At 48.3% G+C, this 23,399-nt stretch overlaps 1 protein-coding gene across 1 annotated transcript; it reads right to left on the reverse strand.

The window, feature by feature from the left end:
* Positions 1–10,339: 10,339 nt before the first annotated feature.
* Positions 10,340–14,571, reverse strand: OLIG2 (oligodendrocyte transcription factor 2). The gene is made up of 2 exons (XM_083611909.1): positions 14,452–14,571; positions 10,340–12,721 (listed from the first exon to the last, which is right to left on the reverse strand). Exons 1-2 carry the CDS (start codon positions 14,535–14,537, stop codon positions 11,758–11,760), a joined length of 1,050 nt encoding a protein of 349 aa, XP_083468035.1. The 5' UTR covers positions 14,538–14,571; the 3' UTR covers positions 10,340–11,757.
* Positions 14,572–23,399: the final 8,828 nt, after the last annotated feature.

A 23,399-nucleotide genomic window follows, 5' to 3' on the forward strand; every position in this document is an offset into this window, starting at 1 on the left:
AACTCAGTTTTCCAAAGATATATCCTATCCTATTAATATGCTTTATAAAATATTTATAGTTTAGGAGAACTTTTTGAGAAAGGAAGGAAGGAAGGAAGGAAGGAAGGAAGGAAGGAAGGAAGGAAGGAAGGGAAGGAATATGTAGCAATCTGAGACCAGGGAAAAGAGACGGTGGAAGAAGATTGGAAGAAATTTAAGGACTATCTTAAGAAACATTGCAAAATTATTGAAGGCTAGAACGATGTTGATTTAGAAATTAAGGAGTTAACAGCTGTAATGATTATGTGATTAAGAAAAGAAAGGTTAAAAAGTGCATAGAAATTGGGGAAAGGATTTGCTGAATTGACTTAATTAGAGAATGGAATACAGAAAGGGGAGGTATGAGGAGGTCGGGAAAGTAAGTTTTATGAATATAAGGGATGGAAGCTATACCTGTTTTGTATGTGTGTTTTTTTTTGTTTGGATTGTATGTATTGTTATTGTTATTGTTTTTATTGTTTTGTTTATTCTGTTTTATACAAATTCCTAAAATTTAATAAATATATTATAAAAAAAGGAATATGTAGCAATCTGTTTGCACCGATTCTGGCTCCAATATCCTTAATGACAGAAGAAAAAAGTTATTGTTTTTGAAAGGTCAAAATAAGACCTGCTACTAACTGTCTATTCACCTACACTGTACTACACACACACACACACACAGAGAGAGAGAGAGAGAGAGAGAGAGAGAGAGAGAGCTCTTCAAGAGAAGTTTCTTTTTTGGGGGGGCGGGGAGATCATCCTTTAGGCTAGAGGGCTGTTTATGTAACAAACATATGATATGGATCATAAAAACAATTTGGGACTCAATAATTTGAAGGCGAGTCTGCCATTTCTGACTACTGCTGGTCCAGGCCTTAAGACTGGCAGTGGAGACCCTCCCACAGATGCCTGTGGCCCATTGGGTCTTCTCTCTTAAGGCAGGACTCCTGTGCTTTTAGCAGGAAGCTACCCTCACTGGACGCGGGTGGCGCAGTGAGTTAAACCACAGAGCCTAGGACTTGCTGATCAGAAGGTTGGTGGCTCGAATCCCCGCGACGGGGTGAGCTCCTGTTGCTCGGTCCCTGCTCCTGCCCACCTAGCAGTTCGAAAGCACATCAAAGTGCAAAGTGCCAGTAGATAAGTAGGTACGGCTCCAGTGGGAAGGTAAACGGCGTTTCCGTGTGCTGCTCTGATTTGCCAGAAGCGACTTAGTCATGCTGGCCACATGACCCAGAAGCTGTACGCCAGCTCCCTCGGCCAATAAAGCGAGATGAGCACCGCTACCCCAGAGTCGTCTGCGACTGGACCTAATGGTCAGGGGTCCCTTTACCTTTACCTTTATCCTCACTGATATGCCTTCTCCTGCACAACTTTTAAATGTTCTTTTTGAAACGGGTCACCCTGTTTGCATGCTTAATTCCTGCAAGTTATGTTTCTGCTTCAGCAGCAATAGAATCAATAACTTCAAAAGACAACAAACTTAGAGACTGGTGTAGTTTCTCTGAACCATGCTAATTCATTTCAGTTTCTTTGGAGAGGAAGGCACTCCCTGCCTGCAAACAGGAGGTTTAGTGCTGCTAAATCTTTTCCTTCCTGCTTGGCTAAGCAGATCAGTTTTCCACCCTTCTTTGCATGACATCCCTTTCTCTTATCCTGTAGAGCAGCTCAGAAGACTTGAGGCACACATCTCAGCTGAGGCGACAAGATTTTCTATTCCACTTCGGGTGGAAGGCTATCAGCATGAGAGCTAATCCCTCTGCCCATCTGCTTCTTGACGCTTTGTTGTTTGCCTTATAAGTTTCACATCACGTGCTACCAAGAGTGCAGGCAAGGCTATAGTTTTCGTTTGCTGAGCCTGACCTTATTTCTGACTTTTCTGTGCAGCTGTTAGGAAAACCACCTTGGGGCTCATCCCCAATTAAAAGAGATCTCAGTCAATTAACTGCATGATTTTATCCATTCATTGATTAAATCTGAATAACTTTGCATACACATAAATAGTTGTAAAGATAAATATTTTCCTTTTGAACTATGCATGCATGTCACAGAAAGCATAAGATTTTAAGATAGTGACCACCATATGCAGTTTTGATAAGCATTTACATTTTAAATAACATTGTTGTTTAATGGTGTCCCATTTGTCTGGGGTTCCTTTTTAAAGAGCAGGCTTTTTTAACCTAAAGCCATTAATTGACTTGAGACTGCAATCCTGTAATGACTGGCATGTAAGTCCCACAGAATTCAATGGGATTTACTTCTGAGCAGATACAGTGGATTGCACAGTAAACATTGTAGCCCTTCCCTATACCGTTTAAACAAAATGATATGCAGAGACTGAACAGGTGAGGGTCTCTCCCTCCACCCCCCAACCTGCAGGTGCTGAGATGGGGAAATCTGCCTGTCACTGAATCCTCATGCTGGAGAAAATTTCCATTCCCGCCTCATGCAGCTGCAAAAGGCACAGATGCCATTGGGCTTGTTTTTCATACTTTATGCAAGTTGCCAAAAATACTTTTGGGTTTGCCTTGACCAGATTTTTTTATTTTTGAAAATGTTGTAAAAATCATTCATGCGCAATCCTACTCACAAGAATCAAATAAAAATTTGGAAGATGAAGGGTTGAGTTGAAGTGGCTAGTGTCACAGAGAGGGGGGGGAGAGAGAGAGAGAGAGAGAGAGAGAGAGAGAGAGAGAGAGAGAGAGAGAAAGAAAGAAAGAAAGAAAGAAAGAAAGAAAGAAAGAAAGAAAGAAAGAAAGTTTTGAGTGGCAGGAAGTGCTTCATGAAGCTGGTAGACTGTCTACGTTCTTTCAGAGTGGCTTATCTACTTAAGCCATGTGGAACAGAAGGTGCATTCAATTGTTCTTGCCCTATGGACACCTTCAGTTTGCCATTCCTCAACCCAGATCTTCACCTAAGGAGTAATTGTGGGGTGTGAAACACAGAGCAGTCAAATACAACATTCCTAGAGTGGACATAAAAAGGGGATGTCTGGACCAGCCAGTCGGAACTTCCTGTTTCCTCCTGGGCTGGACAAACTTCCTCTATGTGTGACCAGAGGTGGGCGTGACCTCACCTGTACAGGTAACAAAATAGGACAGGGGAGGCAGCCATCTCTCTCTCTGACTCCATTCCTCAAAGAAGCAACATCTCCTTAGCCTGAGATGCTCTTCCAGCCAAGAGAGGACAAAGGAACTATCTCCTTATGGGATAGATTCCACGTGTATATATTTTGTAACCTAAGTCTGCCTTCTGGGATCCATCTGTGAACAGAATGTAAGTAAACTCTTTTATACTTTTATACAAGACTATGTCATGTCTATTCTTTTTTAAGAGGGAATAAAGGGGAATTACCAGGAAACTTATTTTAGAGGTTTAACAAGCCTGGCAAAGACGTTATCCGCTGTGTAAGTTTAAAAGGGAAATGTTACTCTGCTAAATTGTAGAACTTGTTAACACAAGTTGGGAAGGATATAATGAAACAATATATCCTCTCCTGCCTCCCTGAACATTCTCACAGTAATACTACCTGACAGCAGGTCATTGGACTAGGCCACGTGTTCCCCAGTCTTTCAAGATCTCATTTGTACTCCAGATGCTCAGGCCTTCTGAAGGGAAAGATCCTCCCTCACTTCCCTAGCTTGCTACACTGTCCTATGCCAGTGACTGAGCCACCTTCCAACCTAGGATTGCTCTTTTATCTACCTGCCACTAATTTTTTTGTGAAATGGTTGATTTAAGAAGAGCCAGGTTAGATGCCAAAGGCCCATCTCAACCAAAGTCCCATTTCCAAACAGGCCCATTTGGAAGCCTTTGGCAAGCAAGCAAGCAAGCAAACAGGGTTTGCAGTGACATTACTCAGTCAAAGAAATCAACCTAGTCTCACCCTTGGGTGACTTTCATTTGCAATCCAATGGATCTTGCATTCAGTGAGACTTACCTCCAAGTAAGTTATTATGCTGAATTTAATATTGTAGCATCACGTAATCTTGCAAAGGAGCAGAATTAGTTGCTAATCAGTGTGCAAAGATTTAACAACGGCATCTTATAGACATGTTGGCTCAGAAGTAGCTCCCCTCGCCCCCCTTCAACGGGACTTTTATGAGGAGAGTGCACACAATGCATCGGATTGCCGGTTTTTCCCCCCAAATGGGGTGGCGCAGGGGCAGGAAGTGATGTCAAATAAAACTAACTAGGCTCAGTTGGAAGCATACGGGCGACACCCTACCCCTGCTAATTCTGCAACGTTATACGATCCGATTTAAAGGTAGGACCTACGGAAAATATAATAAGCAGGTCCCTCTGGGGCGCTCATCACGTCGAACCAGCAGGCGAACATATGGAAACAGCAGACGGCTGATGAGATCGGCGAAGAAAACCCTTGCGTGGCTTGACATTTCTTACTCCTCGCCCCAAAGGCTCTATAGGCAAGAGAGAGGAGCCAGGAGGGAGCAGGGCAGCAGGCGCGCAAAATCACCTGCAGGGTTTCTCTCGCCGCCTTCTAGGGCATCAGGCTGCTTTCTGCTCTGGCTGGCTTAAGGGAAACTACATAGAGTCATAGCATTGTAGACTTGGAAGAGGCCCCCAAAGGTCATCTAGTTCAACCTTCTACCGGGGTGCCAGCTTGAATAAAATATGGGGGAGGGGCAGGTAAGCTCCGCCCCGCATAATCACAAGACCCAGTGCAGGCACGCTATTTGTATGGGCATGCCCATGGACTGTGCTCCCTCAAATATTTTATTGTAGGGGGCGAAGGGAGTTGGCTCCTATGCCGCCTGCAATGCAGGGATCACAGCTGACGCCTCGTTAGGGATGAGGCTGGGCGCTGTCACCTCTTCGCTTGCTTTTCCCGCAGGATCCGCATCTGCGGGTCTGACTGGGCATAGGTCAGTTTCCAAGGTTTCTCTGCAGCTGCTCAAGGCACAATCCTTTGCCCGGATGGGAGCCCCGTTTCCAAAGCCTGGAGAGTTCTCGGTTCTTTTCTTCCCCCTTCTCTCCTGCCAAACTAAGGCGATGCTGGCTTTCTCCTTTAACTTCCGATCCTGGGAGGTTAACAAAGCGAAACCCGTACAGTTTCCAGCTGCGCCCTGACTTGCATATTTCTCAAGAAATATGCCCACGGCCACATTTAATGCACCCTTATGCCACTTTAACAGTCACGGGGTCGGTCCAAAGAATCCCGAGAACTGTAGTTGAAGGGCGCTGATCTCACAGACCTACAATTCCCAGCGCGCTTAACAAAATGCAATTCCCAGACATCTTCCTGGCTGTATAAAAGGGCTCTGAATGCACCGGGTGGATGTGTCTCCCAGGAAGAGGCAGCGATGGGAAATCCTGAGATCCACCAGAGGGACCAGACCCAGATGAGGTCTGGAAGCCTGGCAGCCCCCAACCCACGATCTCGCCCATCTGGAACTCCTGCCTGCCTTGGCTCTTTCTTCCAAGCCACCTGGAAAGAAACCCCTGCTGTGCATCTCCCAGGTCGCCGCTAACGGAAGAGGCCAGCTGGTGGTGCTGTTAGTGGTTAGAGCATCGGACTCAACCTTGAGCCAGTCACTGCCTGGCCTACCTCACAGGGTTGCTGGGATGAAATGAGGAGGAGAAAAACCATGTAAGCCACTTTGAGCTCCGTGGGGGGAAAAGGTGGGATATAAACGCAATATAACCAAATAAATAAATGCCCAAATAAAGGAAGTCCGCGAGCAGACTCGGAGTGCACAGATCGCTCCTAGGAGACCCTAAGAGCACCCCAAGCGAGGCGTCTCCCCAGCCACCTCCTGCCCTTCCTGAGGGATCCTGGCCCCGAGAGATGTGGAGTAAGGAAGTCCTGTCATCACCAGGGAGCAGCGGCCGGACTTTGGGGGCAGAGCGTACCCACCTGGAAGAGCACGCAGGAGGGCCTCCTGAAACACATATTTTATCTTTATTATTTTATTTTTATTACATCCATCTAAAGAGCAATCCCCTCCCCCGCCCTGTAAGGCCGTTCAGTCCTATGGAGACCTAACTGCGCCAGTGCCAGGGACCGGATTGGAATCGGAGCAGGTGCTGGAAGGAGAGGGGCGTTTAAACCAGGAACCCAGCCCAGTCCTTCAAGCTCGAAGCGCCATCCTGGTCCTCGAAGCTGAGCGCCTCTTTGCAGGTGGATGATCCCGGCGGGTTCAGACGCGCCCGATGCCGGACAGAGTCCTTCTGCAAATCGCACGTACTCTGCACATGCTCAGGAGTTCTGTTACTTCTTTTGTTCTGCCCAGTTCAGTCGTTTGCAAGCGCCAGCTTCTCTCCACAGAAGCGCTATAAACAGATTAAACAGAAGAGGAATAACCTATGTGCAAACAATTGAATAATCCAGTCCAGTTCCCCTATATTTGTTCCATAAATTTCATCCATTTAAGGGGAACTGATCCGGGGTCTCGCTTCTGGAACTGCCTGGTCAAATGGCGATGCGAGGAGAGCGGAGCAGGCGGAGAGACGGACAGGAACACGGAGCTGCCCCGCAGGAGTTCAACCGGTGAAGCTTCCGCCACATCACTGCATTTCTTGTAGGCAGAAAGCTGAGTTTCGGTGTGTGAGGTTTTTAACTGAGGTCAGGAAACCAATTTGTTTGTCGCGTTCAGCTCTGAGCCTCGATCAGACTGAAAACAGAAAAGAAAGCGAGCGGCATAAACATTGTCAGGGGAAACGGCTAGATCGGGCCTTTGTCTCCGTTTGGGCCTATTAGCCAAAGTGGGGAGGGCAGGATCTTGCCCCATTATAGCAGGCAATGCTAACTTCGGGTTAGCAATCGTCATCATCCTTTATTCTTCCTATCATTGTGCCTGCCCTGCACCTGAGCATCTTCAACAGCAACCTGACACCCTACAGCAGCTTAGCAGGTAACTTGTAAACCGCTGCCTTAGTGGTTTGTTTTGCAAGCAAGCGGTATATAATTTTTTGCTAAACAAAGTAAGTTTGGTTCTAGTGCGGAAAAGCGTCACCTGCCGGTTTTCTCCAAGCCAGGTTGTTCTAACAGGTGCGCGGGAGCACAGCCGAAAAGGCCACCACGAAACTTGGCAACCCTATAATTTGAGAGGCAGGACCAGTTTCCAGGAAAGGGTTCTGAACTTGGGGGATCATTGGGCGTGTTTGCAAATGCTTTCTCTACATTTTAAGGGAGTGTGGAATGTGGTTGGCCAAACAAGAGAATTTGGCCTTAGCCTTCGATTTATTAGTACTTTGGATTAATCTCAACAGCAGTAATTTGTTTCGAAAAGGTTCTGATTAGCTGCCTGTACAAATAATTTTAATTTATACGTATGGAAAGCAATGGAGAAGTACGATCTGCTCGTCCCCTAAGGAGACAGCAATGTCCAGTTATTAGGCAGCCTGGCTCAGCTGCTTCCCCCAGCGCTGTGCAGAATGTCTCGAGGAAATCAGATTCTGGGAAACGCGGTTTTCTCGGGCGCCATTTCAAAGATCGCTGCCTGCTTTTGACGGTATGAACTGTTTTGGCGTCGCCCTCCTTCAGCCAGCTGAAAGAGAAAATATTTTAGATCTAGATCTCCCTACACCAATCCGAGCCGGTGGGAACTCGGCAGCTGTCTTCTGTGACCTGAGCCTCGAACCTCGGCTCTCCTCCAGCGCTAAATCTGTTAATGAGTCCTCCTGCGGAGCAGATTGAAGGAGGCGTTTCCTATTAGTCAAACCCCCGGGATTAGAACTCAGAGCCTCAACACATGGAAACCTGAGAGGCAGAGTTTGTTTTTTTAATGGCCGGTGCAGAAACTTAAGCCTACCTGGAAATCACACCCCCTCTGGGACCTGGCGAACTCATCCCAGATAGGCAGCGTTTGAGTAGCAACACTTGGCACATGCTCAGAGATGCTTAGGGCCTGTTTACGTGCTTCAGCAAAGATTTAATTTTAAATGTCTGCAACGTAAACTTACTTCCACGCCTTCTAATGATTTAGAAGCTATTAAATCGTTGTGTGAATCCAACCAATATTGTTTAAAACCTTTGCTTTGGAAAATTACTTGAAGGGGTCGGGTTCCCTCTCAGCATTTGAGGGATGGTTCCCTCCCTTCGCTAAAATGTTTATAGAGTGATTTAATTGTAAAAAAAGAAAAATAATGAGGCCTAGAAACTTGAAGGAAGTGGGCGGTGAACCGAAGGACCAAGATGATGGCTACAGTGCGCCACTTTTGAGGAGAGGAGAGCAGTTTCGAACTTCTGTTCTAGTCAGATGAAAAATAGTTATTTTCAGAACGTATAATATACCAGGATGCCTTTCAGAAATAGAAGTATTATTGGATTACAGTCCTGTCTCATTCGTGGACGGCGTCGTAAGAAGCCGGTTTCCACGTTCCTACGATTGCAATTCCCCCCGCCTCTTCCCGCCCTTTGCAGTTTCGATTCCTGTGCTTCGAATCCGGTCCTGGGCTGGGTAGAAGATGGACCGCGATCAACTAACTGACAATTTGTAGAAGATAGATCTGCAAACGTATTTGGACTGCCGGTTATTTAGCAAGAAGGAAAAGCGTCCTCCCCTCTCAAATCAAGTTGCTGAAATGGCAAAGAAAATATTAAAAACAAAAAAGACTTGGGGAGCGCGCGCAGGAGAGATTTGTGGGTAAAAGGACTGAGGTCAGACCTGATCCCGAAAAGGAAGTCTTGGCTTGAGCATGTCCCTTGCGACCCCCTGACCCTTCAATCTAAAACAGCAGGAATAATCTGCGCCATCATTTTGCAGCTGTCTGTGACTGGTGGCTCTAGAGACTGAGTGAGTGAGTGAATGGATGGATGGAAAAGTCAAAAGCTGGCAGAGCCACTGTCCACGGCTGCACGGATTCCAATGGAATACTCCTTGCCGCAGGGCTGGAGGTTTCCACGCAGTTGCTTCGGAGCACGCAATCCTAAACACAGCTCCTTGGAAGCAAATCCAATGGCGCTTCCGTGATTCGGCCCGGAATCCTCTTTCTATCTGAGCGCGGTCAGAAAGGACCCCTTTAGTCATAAGCCTACAGATGGTGTGATCCGAGAGTCTGGGACCGCTAATTCCAAGAACTTCGAGATCGCCTGCATTAGCTCCTCCCGGGGGCAAATTATGTAGGGTCGGGCCGGGGGACCTCCAGATGTTGCTGTACTACAACTCACACCATCGCTGAGACCTTGACCATGGGCCATGCAGGCTGGGGGTGTTGGGAGTTGAACAACATCTGGGGAACCTCAAGTTCCTCACCTTTGGTGTTGGTGCACCATGATGATGGTGGTGAAGATTCCATTCCACCCATCACTGCATCTAGGGCTGAAATGTCCTAAAACGACTAAGAGCCTCTTTGCCCAGCACAGCCCACTGGATACGCAAGGTGTAAGATCACACTTGAGATTGAGCGCCTTTGACTTCCTCCCTCTTTAAAAAGACTGGACACCTGCCCTTATTTCTGGTCTCCCCAGGTGGCAATTTCGCCCCTTAGAAACAAGTCTGGCCCTTAAGATATACAGCTGATTCAGAACTCCCCGAGCCTTAAGGCTGCCATACTATGCGTGAGGAAAAGGCGCGATCCTATCCATGCCTTCTATTTCAACGGGATTTACTCCCAGTGAAGTGTGCGGTGGATTACAGCTTCTCTTTCGTACGGACGTGCAAAGGCTTGGGCTGCATACAGAAAGAGTTTGTTGCAAAGCCAAGCACGCACCCGGAATGATAGTTTGGAGCCGCAATCCAAGGCACAGTTACTGGAAAGTAAAGCTCCACCGGCCACCGCGGGGCTTCCTTCCCAGTAGGCAAGCCTAGGAGAGGGCCGGAAGCTGTTGGTCTTTAAATAATGTGGCCCCGATCCTGCGCCCATTGAGTGACCATAATATGAGCACTTGAAGCTCGATCCAACACATCTTGTACTCAGAATAAAGTTCCTATTTAAGTGAAGGGGGAGTTAGTTTTTCAGAATATGTGCTCGGAGAAAAGCGAGGGGTCTTCCGCTTCATCGCCAAGGTGCTGGCCTTCATCCCGTGAGGATGGCGATTCCTCAGCTGAGTCTTATTCACAGCGAATGGCTTCATTATCCTGTCTGGAGAACATCTCACAAAGGAAATAAATGCAAAACGGTCGTGTTTTCTCTTTCTTTTATTTCTTTTATTATTATTTAAAAATGTCAACGGTGGATCACTTTTTTTTTGCAACCAAACAATAAATATTATTTAGCAACTTTTTTCCATTTCTTTATTTTATATAGATAATATATATAAAAAAATAAACAGGTGATAAAAAATCTCTTGAAGGTGACAGCGCTAAGAAAAGAAGAAGACAATAGGTTATTCAGAAACAAGCGTGGGGGGAGGGAGTGTCTCAATACTGCAGCCCCAAACAGTGCGGCGATCTCGTCTGTGGGGCGCTTTCGAAAAACCAGTTAAGTTTGATCAAGAAAGCCTTAACGCCACGCGCCCTGAAACAAGAAAAGGCCCTTATCTCGCACTCCGCCCTTAAAGGTTTTACAGAACAAGCCCTCACAATCAGAAAGCGCAAGAGGGAACCATTTGCACTAGATCTGGCGGCGTATATACAAATCCGACTCCCCAGCAGCAAAACGCATAACTTTCCCCCTTAGCTTGGCCGCTCTAATGACGCAGGCCCAAAGTGATCCCGCTCGGCATTTTAGCGTGGCGATCCTAACCAGCTTGGGCACGATCCAGTCAACAATTTCTGTTGCAGTTCTTCACGCTCAAGCACCTTGGTAGTAAGCCCGGTTGCATTTCGCCGGACTTACTTACATGTATGTAGGATCAGGTATAGAGACCTACGGAAAGTCACACTTTCCAGAGGGGCGGCAGCGCAGCGAGACCGACCAAGAGCCTTGTAGCAAGCCACGCACCTGATGACGCAGTCTTTAGCCCGCCAGAGCTGATGCCAAAATCAATGCCTCGAAGGTGCCACAAGATTCTTCGTTGGCTCTCAAAGCTGCCTGACTCTGGTTGGATCGTGTCCCGTCTTTGGAACCACAACTCACTAGTCTCAGTGGCCCCTTCAGCCTAGCCTAGCGGGTTCAGGATTCAGTTGTTGCTACCTGGAACTTAAACCAGCAGCGGAGCCTACTTGTAAGCAAATCTGCTCAGGTTCTGGTGGAATTAAAGTTCTCTGTGATAAATTTCCTGGGAAGTGAACCCCACGGATTTCCAAAGGACTGGACGTCCAGTTATAAAGTGTGTAGAACTGAATATTCCCCCCACCCAGAGAGAGAGAGAGAGAGAGAGAGAGAGAGAGAGAGAGAGATGCTAGGCTGCTAAGGCAGTTTGGGTTCCTCTGGTTTGAAGGCGAGTGCCTAAACTTACTTGCACCTTCTACTGTTTTTAAAGAACAACATACAAGGTTCCGAAAGCAATGCGCGGTGAGTTTACGCACAACAGGGACTGAGATCAGAGTGAAGCCAAGCGATGGAGTACAAGAGGAATCCTGTCCCGCCCGGGCCAGCTTTCTGCAGCAGTTCGGCGGAGAAGGCAGAGGGGCTTTAGCGTCCGGGGTCTTGAGTTCTTCTGTTCCCTCTCCAAGTAAGTAACGGAGTCCTAGTTGGGGGAGCGGCCGGGGAGAGTTGTTGTGAAGCAATAAAGGGTGGGGGTCAAGTTTTGTACGTCCTGGAAGGGAGAGCTTCAGTTTGTGGAGTCCAGGACAACCCCCTCTTTTTTTGTCCTTGGGGTCCCTTTCTGTGCGCCTTCAGCCCCTCTCCTTCCCACCCACCTTCCCTCTCTCCCGTCCCGTCGAGGCCTCTTCATTTGGCGTCGCTGGTTAATCTGGGCAGGCTGGCCGTGTTCATGCTGGAGACGTGGTGGTGCGACGGGGCGGGCACCTGGCACATGCTGCAGGGACACGGCATCCCTCCCCAGTGCTGGAAGCTGCTGCCCAGCGGGCCCGAAGCCGCCGCCGCCGCCGCTGCAGCAGCGGCAGCAGCGGCCGCGGCGGCGGCGCTCGACGGCGACTTGAGGAGGCCGTGGCTGGGCCGGATGGAGCTGACAGCCGACAAGCCGGCGGAACCGGGCAGAGAGGCGCTGGAGACAGCGGCGGGGGGCAGGATCGGGTGGTGCACGGCGTGCGAAGCCGGGTGGCCCGGCAGAGGCGCGGAATGGCCCACCATGCCGCCCGGGCAGGCGGCCGCAGCCGCGGCGGCTGCGGCGGCGGGGTGGAAGCCGGCGGCGTGGTGGCCGCCGTAGATCTCGCTGAGGAGCCTCTTCATCTCCTCGAGGGAGTTGGTGAGCATGAGGATGTAGTTGCGCGCCAGCAGAAGGGTGGCGATCTTGGAGAGCTTGCGCACCGACGGGCCGTGCGCGTAGGGCATCACCTCCCGCAGGCCGTCCATGGCGATGTTCAGGTCGTGCATCCGCTTGCGCTCGCGGCTGTTGATCTTCAGGCGCAACTGCTGCAGCTCTGGCTCCGTCATTTGCTTCTTGTCCTTCTTGGACGCCGACGAAGAGGACGACGACGAGGAGGAGGAGGAAGAGGAGGGAGACTTGAAGGCCAGCTTGTCTACCATCACCACCCCGGCCGCGCTCATGGCACTGCGCAGCTCCGCGCTCAGCTCCGCTGGAGAGTCGCTGGGCGTCGAGCTGGACACGGCGCCGCCCGCCGAGAAGCCGCCGCCGCCGCCGCTCTTGCTCCTGGACGACACGAAGAGCTCATCGGGCTCCGGCGACGAAGGGCGGCTGGACACCAAGCTCGCGTCCGAGTCCATGCTGGTCCTGCAGAGGGGGAGCAAGAGGACAGAGGCGCTGGGCGTCAGTCAGGGTCAGGTCGGCCCGACGTGCCCCAGAAATCGAGGGGATGCCTTGCCAAGCTCCGGTCCTGTGCGCGGTGACTGGAAACTGGAGAGGTCGACCTCCCAGCCAATGTGCACAGGATCCGGCTGGAAAGAGGCAGCTTCGAAATCGCTCGCTGCCGTCTTAAAACACGCTCCCTCCAAAGGCAGCTCCGCGGGACTCACCTCTGGGTAAAGGTGTTTTAAGATGTGCCTCACCTCGAGTTCAGTGGGACTTAAACCCGGGCACGGGTGCAATTCAGCAAAAGTTAGTCGGGATTGATTTCCATGGGAAGCAACGGAACGTTAATTCCCATCGATCTCAATGGGGCTTAGTCGTAAATTTATCTGCTTGCATTGCTGGATTATGGCCAATTATGATGACATACCCACAAATCACAGTTTATCCCAGATCAATAAATTCCCAGGAAAACCTGTTATTATATTCTACTCCCGGTCACTCTGAATTAGACTATTCGCAGATAAACCACCATTGAAATAACCTCTCCCAGGTTTCTAGCACTCATTAAACGCCCAGATTGTGCATTCAAAAAAGTTTGGTTAAAACGCATTGTGGGAGCAAAGGTGCCCTAAGGGGGAACATATTGTGCCAAAATCCATTTGTTGGATTCTGAGAAACTGCGTCTTGGGTTATCCGCTTTGCTGATCGAGCTGCAACCTCCTGTTCCAAAACTCAAAGCACCCCCTCGGCCACCATGTAGTTTCTCACTTCCCACACCTGCCAAACAACATAAACTAGAGCCAAAAGGATTCCATCTCTCTCTCTCTCTCTCTCTCTCTCTCTCTCTCTCTCTCTCTCTCTCACACACACACACACACACACACACACAAACACTTTTCAATTCAGAGCAGTTTACCAAAACTATCCAAAGCAGAAAGGGCAGGCTGGAGCAATCTGGAAACGAGCTTTCAGAAGTCTCCTTTTAAGCCAAATGGTCTTTGGATGCGGCCCTTTCTACCTAAGCAGTACTGTTCGCATCTCTCATCTAGACTGCACTCCACGTTCTTCCAAGATCCCGCCAGAGCTCCCAACTTCGAACATCACAGGCAATACCATTTAAAACAACAACACCGCTATTCGGTTGTTTCCCTGCAACTGGCAGATGCCTGAACGGCCACCGAGACACCAGCCCAAAGTTTATCGCGTGTTGCTTGTTTCCAAAGTCCCTCTTAAGACGAAGAAGTAGAAGAGGAAGGGGGAAAGCTCCACGATGCTGAACTCCGGGCAGCTGCAAAGAAAATTCGCTTGTCCTCTTTAAGGTGGACAATGTGATCTTCTCCAGAGTTTAAATATTTCCTTGGCAACGTAAGAGCCACCCGCATCTATTTCCCCTTAACCTGGAATCAGAGCCAGCCGCCTGCTGTTCCCAAAAGTGACCAGAGGGCGTTTACTCGGGAGAAAGTTCCATCAGACGAACTTCCTTCTAAGCAAATGCGCATGGCTCAGGACCAGCGCGTCCAGGGAAGGAGAGAAGAACCGATCAAAGAAGCAGGCGGCGCTTCTTGATGGGCGCTGGGACTCGCTTTATGGGCGCGTGTACTCGCTCGCCTCCACCCTCCGAAGCGCACCTGGTTTGTGTTTTAGGGGATTTGCGCTCCCGAAGCGACCCTGTCGGCGAGTCTGCCCCGCGATGGAAAGGGAGGAGCACTTACAGTTTGCAGGGGGGATCTCTCTGAGCGGCCGGATCCTCTCCAGCAGCGCTGGTGGCTGTCCCAGAGCGCAATGAATACAGAAGCATCTTTGCGCGCCTGACTGGTGTTTTTATAGCCACCTTGCGCAGCCGAGCTGGGCCAGAACAATGTTATTGTCCGGGACAGGCGGCTGCACCAATGAGCGAGGCGCTGCCGTAGGGGGGGGGGGCAGCAAAGTGATGTCACGCCCGCGAATTCCGCTCAATGAAACGGGCTGCGAGCGCACGCCCCTCCTCGCTCTGCGGGCCAATGGCGAGAGAGATCGAGACCCAGAGACAGAGGGAGAGCTTTGTCACCTCTCGCCTGAAATGCCACAATGACAGCGCTCGCAACAGCTGGTGGGGAGAAAGTGGGGAGGGGGGGGAATCGAGCAAACAAGCCTCGGACCCGGTACAACAATAACATTTGGTGAGCGGTGCCCCCCAACTCACCCGGGGCCAGCCACTCCACTTGGCCGCCCTGGCTGGAGAGTTTTAATAGGGTTTCACAAACACTTGGGCATTTCAGTCTCTTCTCTCTCCACCCTCCCTTGCAATGTAAACACTCACGGGTCACAATGCGACACCGTCCCGCACTTACTGAGCCACTTATCTTCAGCCCGGGCAAACTCCCTTTGCTCCCGGGACCCAGATCTCTCTCTCTCTCTCTCTCTCTCTCTCTCTCTCTCTCTCTCTCTCTTCCAAGGCGCTTGGATTGCCTTTTCCGTAGAGCGCAACTGGAAAGATGCGCCCAGGACCCCGCTCCGCTCCCCTCCGCATCGCCTCCTTCTGCCAGGAGGTGAGGAGAGCTTGCTCAGGGAAGTAGGCTAGAGAGCGTTTTCTCTTGTCAAACGTGTGGTTTTAAAGACCAGACGGCAACAACAAAAACAAACAAACCAAACACCTAAGCTACTTAAAAAATATCTCCCCCTATTTAAATATTTTGACATAAATAGTAGAAAAAGGCACTTATTGAACTACCAGGAACCATACGATCGTTATAAATTTGATCATAATACTCTTTACAGGCTTTTTTTTCCTTTTTAAAAGAAACAAAACTTAGTAATTATTACAGCCACAGCCAGGCGAGGGGTGCTTAGATCTTTAAAAACTCTATTAATGTTTAGTGTGTCGACAGGTTAGAAGGCTGCATATGCGACCTCCTACCCCTACACTTCCTACGCCTTCATTCAGAAAGTAAGAAGTCTCGAAACGGCGTGCCACAATCCTTGGCTGCAACTCCCACGAATTTTAAATGGAATTTACGCTGCGCTCATCCCGATTCGCTGAGCTGTGCCGTAGGATCTTGCGTCCGTCTACTCGGAAGCAAGTGCCAGCGGGCCCAGTTTCAGTTACAGTTTCGTGGGTCTATAGAATTTACAAGTGCACTTAAGGATCCACGTTCCCGAAAGCGCCTTGCACGTTCTACCCCTTTGGAAAGTGGTTTGCGCAATTTGGTGTCAAGACAAAACAATGCCTCCCCTATTTGTTCTTGCATGGTGGGAGGCCTTTGACAGGCTGGGTGGGGGGCGGTTGGTGGCGGGCAGAGGAAGACAGTTATAGATCTAACTGAGTCTTCCCACTCATTTGAACAAATTGTCGTCCTCGGCTCGCCCCCAAAGCCTGGCCACCTTTTGTTATAATTTGAGACTCGTGTGTTTCCCAGCTGGCTCGGGAAAGCCCCAATCATCCGTTAAAGATGCATTTAAAACGCAAAGAAGTGACGCGTGGAAGTGTGCTGCTTCTAACGGTTCTGGTGATGATCCATAACAACGCAATTAGATTTAAAAAAAAAAATATCTGTCAGGAACAGGCTGGCTCCTCCCGGCCTCGTTGCTTGGCTGTCTGCGTCAGGGAGTCAAAGAAAGACCCCCGTCTGCCAGGCAGCCCTGGAAAGAAAGTTGGAGAGAAATAGGTTGAGTTCGAGGGTTGAGATGAAACAGGTCGACGCACCTTGGCTCGGCTGCAAGCAAACTTCTAGGCGCTCGACAGGGAAGGGGGCTTCCTCAGAAGTCTGTCCCCCGGAAATCCGTGGGAGCAACAAATTCGTAGCCGTTCCGCATCCAAGAGAGGCAGAGCGCTCTCGCCAGCGTCTGCGCTCAAGTCCCTGGGGGGTTCAGTGAGAAGGGTGGATGGAAGGACGCAGTCTTCTCCACGTGTCTCCATCTTTTCCGTCGAGTTCAGCGGGACTTTTGGGTGCTTAATTTTGTCTGGATCATGCTCGGTATAATAAGGACCGCACCTGAGTTTGAAACATCAGCATTTCGCTCCGAAAATGGATCGTGCGAAGAGTCTCTCCCAGAAGTCTGAATTAGGCTGTCCTCGGGATAGCATAGAAACCCTAGTTACATTCCAGCTTTATATTCGTGTCTTTGTTTAACTGGATAATGGATCCTCTCTCTCTCTCTCATTCACACACACACACACACACACACACACAGAGAGAGAGAGAGAGAGAGAGAGAGAGAATCCTAGATTCTGTCCTAAATTCTATAGATATTCTTTATGGGCCTACACGCGCAGTGTCACAAGGCGAATCCAGTGAAATACGGGTACTTAGCTTTTGCTTAATCCCGCCAGTTTCTAACTCCCTTCATTTTTATGGGACTGGTCGATTTCTTAAAAGAGCAGTACCCCGCTTTAAACCCTAGAAGCCACTGCCACGCCTTATATACTTGCTCCTATGGGGATGAGCTATGATTGTTCAGGATCTCTGGGAACGATTTCTTGCACGTGATTTGTGATCCTCCCTTTCATTTTACTTGACATGTTGTTTCATAACTGAGCCCCAGCCTTGGAGATTCGCCTTGATGAACGCTACTTTTCGTTTTTTACGCACAGGATCACCGTGCGTCAGGTTTTTATTTTTAATGCGCCGTTGGGCTCAACTTTGACTGCAATCCTGTACACATATAACTAGGAGCTGAACTATCTGGGGTTTACCTTTGAATACACACGCATAGGGTTGCACTGTTTAAAATCCCATCGATTACAACCGTCACTCTCCCCCACTGAAATGGACCGGACGAAAAAGTGCTGCCTCCTGTCCGACGCTATGAATGGAACAGAAAGTATTTGACTATACAGAGGATAAAAACGCACCTTAGATTACACGCGGATTCGAATCCTTTGCGGGGATATTTATTGCGCAACGTTATTTTCGTTTTAGCGTCCATTTTCCGGAGCGGAGGAATTCAGACGGTCAAGGCCTGGTGACCTTCAGCGAAGCACCTACCCTAAAAGCTTGCCCAGTTGCATGTCTGCCTGCCATGCTGAGCTCTTCAAAGCACAGAAATCCTACCAGGGAAAGGTGCTAACCCGAGAGGCAAATGCAAATCACGTATTTATTTCCCTTAAAAAGTAGAATTGCATTTATCCGCCTCTTTCCAAGGGGATGACTGTTCGGGATCTGGCCCACACACCAGCTTAACTTCGGCAGTTGCTCCCAACCAACTCACTGGGTCCCGACCTCCCTCGCCCTTCGTTTTGAACAGCTCCCAATCATTCAGGATCAGGAGTTCAAATAAAATGCACGGCAGTCCTTGGAGAATACAGCAGCTTTAAAAACTTCTCAGGACGGCCAGTTATTTTGCGGGAGGGTCCTCTATTTGGCTTACTCCAACCGGGGAGAAGCCTCTTCGGTGTGATCACTGTCCCTGCTAAGCACACGGGAGGCCCGATCCACAAGCACGTCACGTCAATGGGGATGATTCCCAGGTACTACCTGTACTACCTCATACAGATGAGTGGTCTGACTTGGTCCAAAGTCATTCCGTACTGGTTGCTATTCCAGAGTTATAAGGGGACAATCTCTTGCCCGGTGGTGCTCTTAGCGACAGCCAGGGCAGCAACAAGCCCCCCGGGGAAAGAGGAATCTACTGCAGCATAGATTTTGCTTTCCAAATCTAATTGGATTTCTTTTAACAGGAAAGCTGGGAGTCCAACAGGTGAAGCTTTCCTCCATCAGGGCATTGGCGTGGCACCTAGTAATAGCTTGGCGGTCAATGCAGCTCCCTCAGCAAGTTGTTATTTGGTGTCAACAGCCAAGAAGCTGTTACATTCGGCGCCAGCTTGTAGTTTCTGGGTGGAGCCCAAGGGAAGCCCCACAAAGAGCACATTGCAGTAATCTAACACTGAGGTTACCAATTCCAAGGCCTCAGAAGCCAACGAGTAAGCCTCATTGAACTCATTGGGACTTACGGCCGAATGAATAGCGATGCAGACTCGAGGCATCCAAAGATCTTCGGGTCCCTTTCGACTGGCTGTTGCGTTGTTTTCTAGCTAGCCCCATTTCATTAAGCTAGCGGGTCAAGAAACTGGGTATTACTCTTCAGCCGATCTTCTCTTCGTCTTCTCCGCGCGTCGGGGATGGCAGAGGAAGGGAGCGCGCTGGCGCCCCCACACGGCGGGAGCCCCTTGAATCCAAACGACCCGAGCCGGGCGCTGCGTAAAGTTCTGGAGTTTCGACGTGGAAGGGAATCTGGTCGCTTTCAGTGGAACTTGACATCTCAGGAGTCCTCGGTCGGCACATCTAGAAGAGAGATGAATCCGGGCCATCTGGCTGGGTTGCCAACTCCGCAGCCGGGGCGATCCGCAAAAGGGTTCCCACAGGAGCGAACCCTAAATGGTTTCCGGAGAAGACAGCTTTACGCATGGTAAAAGCCACCTTTACCTTTTACCGAGGTATTTATTTGCCTTAAAAACAACAACCCAGGATCGGTGGAAATAAGTGCAGATCTGATTCACCATCTGAAAGGGTGGTCAAGCCATTGTCGTAGACATAGGAGCCAACTCCTCAGAGTATTTTTAAATAAAAATTTATATCCCACCCTTCCTCCCAGAAGGAGTCCAGGGCAGCAAACACACAATCAAGAAAGCAATCAACACATTTAAAAACAGGCATAGGCAAACTCCGGCCCTCCAGATGTTTCGGACTACAATTCCCATCATCCCTAGCTAACAGGACCAGTGGTCAGGGATGATGGGAATTGTAGTCCCAAACATCTGGAGGGCCGGAGTTTGCCTATGCCTGTTTAAAAACATCTAAAGAGTGGACCTATTGAAATAACTGGATTTAAGTTAGTATTCATTTACAAATAGCTTCTGTAAAACACCCCAAAGCAATGTAACAGTAAAGACTCCAACAATAAAAACATCTATAAAAACAATTTGAAGTTCAATTCAGATACAGAAAGCGATTTTTAAAAATCTCCAATGCTTGTTGGAAAAGAAAGACCACAGAGACAGTGCCTGTCTTATATGTAATGGGAGTGACAAGAGGGAGGTGCCAGCACACAGAAGTTTGATTTCTATGTTGTACAGAACGGACCTCCTGATGGGATGGTATTTGCAAGAGACCCTCAGTTGTAGATGGCAGTGACTGACTGGGATCCAACTTAGTTGGACAAGTTCTTCATGTAGGCACCTGCCAAGTTAGCCTGGTTGGGGAGACCATTCCAGAACAAGGGAGCCACCACTGAAAAGGCTCTTTCTTTTCTCTTACAGGGTGGACTCAGCAGCACAGGTGATGTGTGGACTTCTGAAATACTTTATAGGCAGTCCAAAGTGGGACTGACACTTCTCCCTATCCCAAAGAGCAGCTGTACAACAGATAAAAACTCAGGGTATTCAACATATAAATCATGTAACTGTTTAACACAGCCAATTATTAAATTGCAATGCATACAATACATGTCAGTATGTGTCCATTTTAACACAAGGTCTTTTTCAAGTCCACATAAGACTTGGTCAGAATTCTGTGGGGACACTCTTCATGCATAAAAAATTATCCTTGAGTTAGAATTGCCTACATACTTGTAGGCATACATCGATCCACAGTGATTTTTCCAGTGTTTGATGGAAGCCAAGTTTGGAGACCCTTTTACCTATACAGTGGTACCTCTGGATGCAAACAGGATCCGTTCCAGAGCCCCGTTCGCATCCTGAGCAAAACGTAAGATGCATCAGTGCATCTGCATATGCACAGTCATGTTTTGCCACTTCTGCGCATGCACGTGACGCCATTTTTAGTGTCTGCGCATGCACGAGCAGCAGAACCCGGAAGTAACACGCTCCATTACTTCTGGGTCACCACAGAGCGTAACTTGAAAATGCTCAACCTGAAGCACATTTAACCCGAGGTATGACTGTATCCGATATAAAAGGCACCCAGGTTTCTGAAAACCGATCCTGTGGCACCTGCCCCCTGCTGAATCAACTGCGACATATCATAAGAACTCAAGGAGAGTCATGCTGGATCAGGCCCAAGGCCCACCTAGTCCAGCATCCTGTTCACACACTGGTCAACTATAGGTCCATGGGAAGCTCATAGGAAGGACCTGAGTGCTTTCTATTCTGTTAAGATTCCCGTTCTTCCTTCAAAATCTGCTGTCAGTAGTTCTCATTTTCTACCAGAAATAATTCATTTTCATGTGATTTTGTAAATAGTTTGTCGAAATCAGTTCCTGTTTTCTAGTCCAGTCCTAAATAAAATGGGAAGAAAGGCCTCTCTTTTGGATTTGAAACTGCTTACAGTGGTATCTCGGGTTACATACGCTTCAGGTTACATGCGCTTCAGGTTACAGACTCCGCTAACCCAGAAATAGTACCTCAGGTTAAGAACTTTGCTTCAGGATGAGAACAGTCCCCATTAGCTAAAGTGGTACCTCAGGTTAAGAACTGTTTCAGGTTAAGAACGGACCTGCAGATGAATTAAGTTCTTAACCCGAGGTACCACTGTATATCCCCTGCTCAGCAGAGCCAATCATTTATTTTTGTTAGGTGCCAGTAATCTAGATCAGTGGCGTAGCGTGGGGGGTGCAGGGGGGGCCGGCCGCACCGGGCGCAACATCTGGGGTTAGGGCAAATCCATGGGTTAGGGGGCGCAAATCCACGGGTTAGGGGGCGCAAATTACTTGCCTTGCTCCGGGTGCTGACAACCCACGCTACGCCACTGATCTAGATTTTTCAATAAGCCAACCCTAAAACCATGTTCCCTGCCTGTGCATGTTTATTTGGAAGTAACTCCCATTGAGTTCTATGGGGGGTGGAATAGAACCTCAGGCTGTTAGCCGCACCCCAAAAGACAAACCAAAAGAAGCCTACAGTGAAAATCAAGGATTCTTATTTAATAAATAAATAAATAAATAAATAAATATTTAAGGAAGGGGATGTAGTGGTATCATGTCACACTGGGACTTAATGGAGTCCAGGATGACATTAAATGCATTAATAGAGGAACAGCTGAACTAAGAGTTGAGAATGAGCATATCAAAGGCTGTAGTCTGTATGACACTCCTGCTTGTATCCCATGATGTCAAAGGTTGCTGCAAATATATCCCTTGCTTTCTGGGAGGCATTGTTTGGGGTACTGGCCCCAGCAGATGGCCCAAAAACACACCTCGGCCGAGCAAAGGGGGACCACATGTGATGAAGCATAGATGTCTCATTAGCAAACAGGGGGAGAAAGCAGGGATGAGGGAGGGGGAAGATAAAAGGAATACACAAAGACATTTACATATTTACATTGTTTCTCCCTCATTTCAAATTCTCCTTTAGCTGAAGTGTCAATGTGCTTGCTTTTCTCCTTCTGTTTGTATGTTTACTTGTGCTAAATAGATTATGATAATCAGGCACATAAATGCATGCAACTGTTATTATGGCATTTAATCACAGAGTTTTTCCACTGGAAGCCTTCATTAGAATTCTCATAATCTCACTTGTTAGTGTAACAAACAGCAATAAATGCCAAGGAACTTGGATTAAGTCAGAGACATTCAGACATTAAAGGAGGAATATGGAAATGTTGTCAAATCTCTGCATTTATTTATTGAAATGTCACATAAATAGTTTAGGACTTTAAATATCTTACTCATTATGTGGAATCGGGAGCAGTGCAACCTGAAGACAGTAATTACATTTTTGGTGGTGCACTAGAACCATATGTCTCTCGTAGATTCATTCCAACTTCGTGGAACTCTAGGAGTCTTTAGTCCTTCTCTAATTCTGCCAGCAAACATCCCGTGTGGTTTATTTAGCCAGCTCGGTGTGCAGCAGCAAGAGAGAAAAAGGCAAATTCTGTGGTGGGAATCAATAGGAAAAGGCCTGAAGATAAAACAGTATATAATCATTTCTTCTACTTCCACTCTTTAGGGGAAGAGCACCATTGCGTATGTAACCAAGATGGCACCACTAATGTACAGGAGATATCAGCCTACTTGGGGGAAAAGGTAAAAACACACACCGTATTTTTCTGTGTATAACATGCCCCCCATGTATAAGATGCTCTCTATTTGGGGGACTCAAAATTAAGAAAATGGGGGGAGATTGTTCCCATGTATAAGACTACCCCCCTTTTAACATTATTTTTTAGTAAAAAAAATCCTAGTCTTATACACGGGAAAGTGCGGTAATAATTCAAAGCCCCTTTTTGGGTTTCCCACAAATCACCCAGTCACCTACCAGTAGATTCTCATCTACTTTCTGCCCACTCTTCTCTGTTGAAAGGTAAGGAGGGGAGGAAGGGCTGTAGGGGCAAAGATCTCATAGGAAATTCTGTACACAACTTACTGAAATGTACTCATTTGCAAAACCCTGCTCATTTCAATGAGTCCTGCACAAGCAAGTGTTCCACCTGAATTGAACAGATCATTAAACAAATGACAACACCCAGTCACCTCCGTACTTGCCCGGCTCCAGCAACCAGATGAAACCCAAATGAAAGGATCTTAGGCTCCATTCAAGTGTGCAAAGGAGGCGTGTGGTAAACTCCTCCTACAGGCTGAACCACTTCAGCATGCACGAAGGGGAATCACTTGAACATGATGCTCCCTATTTCCATAAGATGCTGCACTTTAGGTTACAGCTGATCTCCCAGGAAAGAAGACCCTCTCAGATTATGGGCTGGCCACTGGACCACTCCATTTTCTATGT

The sequence above is a fragment of the Podarcis filfolensis genome (assembly GCF_964270895.1).
Source record: "Podarcis filfolensis genome assembly, chromosome: 4".
Lineage (NCBI taxonomy): Eukaryota > Metazoa > Chordata > Lepidosauria > Squamata > Lacertidae > Podarcis > Podarcis filfolensis.